This window comes from Peromyscus eremicus, chromosome 8a, assembly GCF_949786415.1.
Source record: "Peromyscus eremicus chromosome 8a, PerEre_H2_v1, whole genome shotgun sequence".
NCBI lineage: Eukaryota > Metazoa > Chordata > Mammalia > Rodentia > Cricetidae > Peromyscus > Peromyscus eremicus.
Genome location: NC_081423.1, coordinates 1,848,744 through 1,853,245, shown reverse-complemented (window position 1 = coordinate 1,853,245; position 4,502 = coordinate 1,848,744). Strand labels below are relative to the sequence as shown.

The window sequence follows — 4,502 nt, the reverse complement described above, 5'->3', positions numbered from 1 at the left end:
AATGAGATCTGGTGCCCTCTTCTGGCCTGCAAGGACACATGCAGGCAGAATACTGTATACATAATAAATAAAATAAATCTTAAAAAAAAAAAAAAAAAAAAAAAGAACTAGATAGCAAGAAGCCTGCCACGGCCATACAGTTTGTAAGCAGTATAAGTCTCTGTGTTTACTTGGTTGGGTCTGAGCAGCTGCAGGACTGGCGGGTGATATTTGTCTTGACCGTGGGCCAGGCAGGACCAGGAAAACTCTAGCTACAGAACCCTTACCTTAAACACCCCATGCTTCCAAAAATGACCTCCCTGAACAGGAGGAGGGGTGTGCCTATTTGAAGAACATACTTGTTGAACTTGCCATAACAATATACAGCAAACTGAGTAATGCTTCTCTTGAAATGTGCTTACTCAGTTCAAAGCTGAGGTGCAACAGCCTCTCTCACTTCCTGATCCTCGGGGAGAGATTCAGTCCCACGCTTACTCCAGCACCTGGGAGGTGCTAAGACTGTGTTCCCCAGCTGCCCAAGCTTGGCTCTCATCTCTCTCCCTCATCTACGGGTGATGTGCCTCTTCTTGTGAGAGTATTCACCTTTGGACAAGGGCCCGCTCAGCTATGTAGAAACTCAACTATGGCAGCAAAAGCTGTTCCCAAATAAAGTCACACTGAGGATGTGAATGGACATGCATTCTGGAGTGGCACTGTTCAAAACAGGCTGGCTGGGGTCATTTAAAGGAAAGTGGCTTTTCCCTCACTAACAGCCACAGCACCTAAGAGTTGCAGTCATTCAGGAGTCATTTGCTGATCACTAAAGTCAGATTACAAAGTATGGGGGCTGGGGAAGTGACTTGGTAAAGTGCTTACATGGAAGCATGAGGACCCGTGTTAAAAGCCTGGCATGGTGGTATACATTTGTAATCCCAGAACATGGAGAGCAGAGACCCCTGACAGCCACCCTAAGCTACCTGGGGAGTTCCAGGACAATGAGAGATTCAGTATCAGAAATAACAGAGTGAGGTTGGAGTTAACTCAGCAATTAAGAACACTTGAAGCTCTTCCAGAGGACCTGAGTTCAGCTGCCCAGCATCTATGTTGGGCTGCTTAAAACTACCTGTAACTCCAGCTCCAGAGAATCCAACACCTACTTCTAGCCTCTGAAGGCATCTGCACACATGTAGCATACATTTACACAGACACACACAGACACACAGACACACACAAACAATTAAAATAATCTTTAAAAAATAATCCAAGTGGACAGTCTGAGAAACAATGGCTTCTATGTGAACGCATGCTCATGCACACCCTCACATATTTGGAGTGTATAAAAGGCAAAGACCACTTTACAGTCTTGCATATAAGTTATCTATTCTTAGGACTGATTTCAAGCTAAACCCTCCACAATTCTGTATTGCAGAGGTATTTGGCAGAATTCCAGTAAGAATTAGCTACCCGGCACCAACACCTTTATGGAGCGAAGTGATGAGCCTTCAAATATTTGTACATTTTTGAGGCTAAGAGAGTAACTGGTGAATCAGCCAGGCTAATAATCAGTAAGGCCCTGCAAGTATGACTTTCTCTTCCTCCAATTTTTTCTAAACAAGATCTGTAAAGAAAGGCACTCAGCCACATCTCCACACACTGCTGGGTCCCTGCTCACCTGGGAAGGGAGTAGCAACACTGCAAAACAGCTCAGAATAATAGAATCACCTTAAGACCCATGGAATGCCCAAGATGGGATTCTGCTCTCCTAGGAGGAACATTCCCGAAACCAGTTGAATAGAGAGAGCCTGCTCTAATTACCTGGGAAGACTGCAATGCATTAATAAGAGGTTCGACTTTTTCTGGGAAATGATGCCCTAAGAGTGCTCTAGACAAGACAAGATGTGTCCTTTGTTCCCTCTGAGATGGTAAAGCCTTGTCAGGCAGAGAAGACAAAAGGCCCCAGGGTAGCAAGCAGGCTCCACTCAAAGAATTCACCCAGGCTGCCCTCTTAAAACACAGTTCAAGCCTGGACATGTAAGCATCCAGCTTGATCATCAGTGTTCTCTAGCGAAGCATAGGTTGAAAAGCCTGGTCAGCCAGGCTTGGGTCAGGAAGCTATTTCTCTAATTCAACTTGAGAGTCCATCAATCATGCCTGCTGGTGAAACTTTCATAATATTAAAGACAGACTCTGCACATACACTTCCAATAGAGTTCTAGCTTCCAGATCTTTACAAAATGATGATGATAATAAAATAACAACAACAACAGTAATGATAATAAAAAGAATTATTCAGTGTTAGGAGCTTTCTCCTCACCACAGCAGCCTGAGGTGGGGGGGGGGGTACAATTCCCTGATTATCCAATTTATAGATACGCATATTGAAGCAAGAAGAAAGTACTGGGGAGGGGTCCTCTGATGACCAGTGAGAGAAATCTGAGTCTAGACTACAGGAGAGAAAATAGAATGTATTCACTCACGAAAGCAGGAAACATGATAGAATCTTCCAGAAGTTGGAAGAGCTGTCGAAGCAGGAATCCGAGATTAGTGCTGGACTCAGGCTTTCTCTCTCCTCCTCTTCCTTTCTCTCCTGCCCTGTCACTGTTATCACTCGTCCATTCTTGGTCTCATCTTCTGTGGCTGCACAGGACCCTCCAAGCTTGACATTGCTCCTTCTGTCTTGCATTTTTTCATCCACAACTCACCACACTCTTTCCAGCCATGAAGAAAACAAGTGAGGAGACGTGTAACTTCGTAGACATGACCACAGTGCCTCCCTGTACCAGGCTTTTCCTTTTGGGCTACCAACCAGCCCCCAACCATGACTCAGAGACTTATTATTAGTTTTAAATGCATGGCCTTAGCTTAGGCACATTTCTGGCTAGCTCCTTTAACTTAAACTGTTTCTCCTTATCTACCTTTTGCCTCGGGCTTTTTTCTTTTCTTTCCTTCTGTATATCTTACTTTCACTGGTTCTCGTGCCTGGCTGGCTGGCTAGCGACTGCCTAGCTTCTCGTTCTTCATTCTTCTCCTATTTATTCTGCCTGCCAACCCCACCTAGCTTTTCTCTGCCTGGCTATTGGCTGTTCAGCTCTTTATTAGACCAATCAAGTGCTTTAGGCAGGCAAAATGAAACAAATGAAACACATTTTTACATAATTAAACAAATACAGCACAGGCAGTGGCCGTCTGCGCTGTGTCGGCGGTGGAAACAATAATGCGGATCATGGCCCGCAGACGGCGGCCCCCGGAGCCGGAAGGGGCACTATGAACGAAGAGGAGCAGTTTGTCAACATTGACTTGAACGATGACAACATCTGCAGTGTTTGTAAACTGGGAACAGACCAAGAGACGCTCTCCTTCTGCCACATCTGCTTTGAGCTGAATCTCGAGGGAGTACGAAAATCTAATCTTTTACATACCAAAACACTGAGAGGCCATAAAGACTGCTTTGAAAAATATCATTTAATTGCAAACCAGGATTGTTCTCGATCCAAGCTTTCCAAAAGTACTTATGAAGGAGTTAAAACCATTCTGAGTAAGAAGATAAACTGGATTATACAGTATGCACAAAATAAGGATATGGACTTGGATCCCGAGTGTTCCAAAAATACCCAACCTCACCTGTTTAATCTCAGGCATAAGCCAGATAAGAAATTGCTCCCATAGTTTGACTCTCAGGTGCCAAAGTACTCTGCCCAAGGGATCGCTGGGAACACGGGTGCCATCCCGAGCTACACACAAAGGATTTGGGAGCAGGGGGAAAACACAGACTTCGGGCTTGCTCTATTGCAAGGCTCAGATGCACTGGGGCCTCACAAACACAACCAGGCGCAGAAGAAAGAAGAGATGAGCTCTGGTCCAGAGGCAACTGTCCCGGCCCAGAATCTGCATTACAGCAGAGAACAGCTGAATTCAAAGACTCTTGAGGAAGTAGAAGAACTGAACACAAGGCTCCAACAGCAAATCCAGGGAGTTTTTGAAGAGTTAACTCACCAAGTGCAAGAAAAAGACTCTCTGGCGTCAGAGCTCCATGTCCGCCATGTTGACATCGAGCAGCTTCTCAAGAACTACTCCAAGTTACCATGCCTGCAAGTCGGCCGGGCAGGGGCCAGGTCACACCTGCCCATAAACAACTGCACGTAGTTCCTGTGCTTCCCCTGCTGGTCTGCTGAGCATGTGTACCTAGAAGATGTTTGAAGAAAGTTACGGTCCATTTTTATGGTTGTTGTACTTGCAAAACATAAGATAAATTATTATCTTTACCTAATAAAACGGATCACTCTAGTCTAGGGTTAATCATTTGGCTTCATTTGGGGACTTTTTCTTATGATTACTCAATGCCCCTCCCTAACTTTTACCATGTGTGACTACTTAAATATACTGTTACAGTGTGTTTTTATTGGACATTTTCTATTGTAACTCAGCTGTCAAAACAATAGAAGCCTAATAAGGTCTTACGTTAGTCTAAACTACTAGAGATAATTTTTAAGAGGGAAGTAGAATTCATAATATCACCTTATTTA

At 44.4% G+C, this 4,502-nt stretch overlaps 1 protein-coding gene across 1 annotated transcript; it reads left to right on the top strand.

Annotated features, from left to right (window-relative positions):
• Positions 1-3,230: 3,230 nt before the first annotated feature.
• LOC131916150 (protein EURL homolog) lies at positions 3,231-4,122 on the top strand. Its single transcript, XM_059269452.1, is given in 1 exon segment — positions 3,231-4,122. A coding segment is annotated over 1 exon segment (879 nt). The 5' UTR covers positions 3,231-3,243.
• The last annotated feature ends 380 nt before the right edge of the window (positions 4,123-4,502 follow it).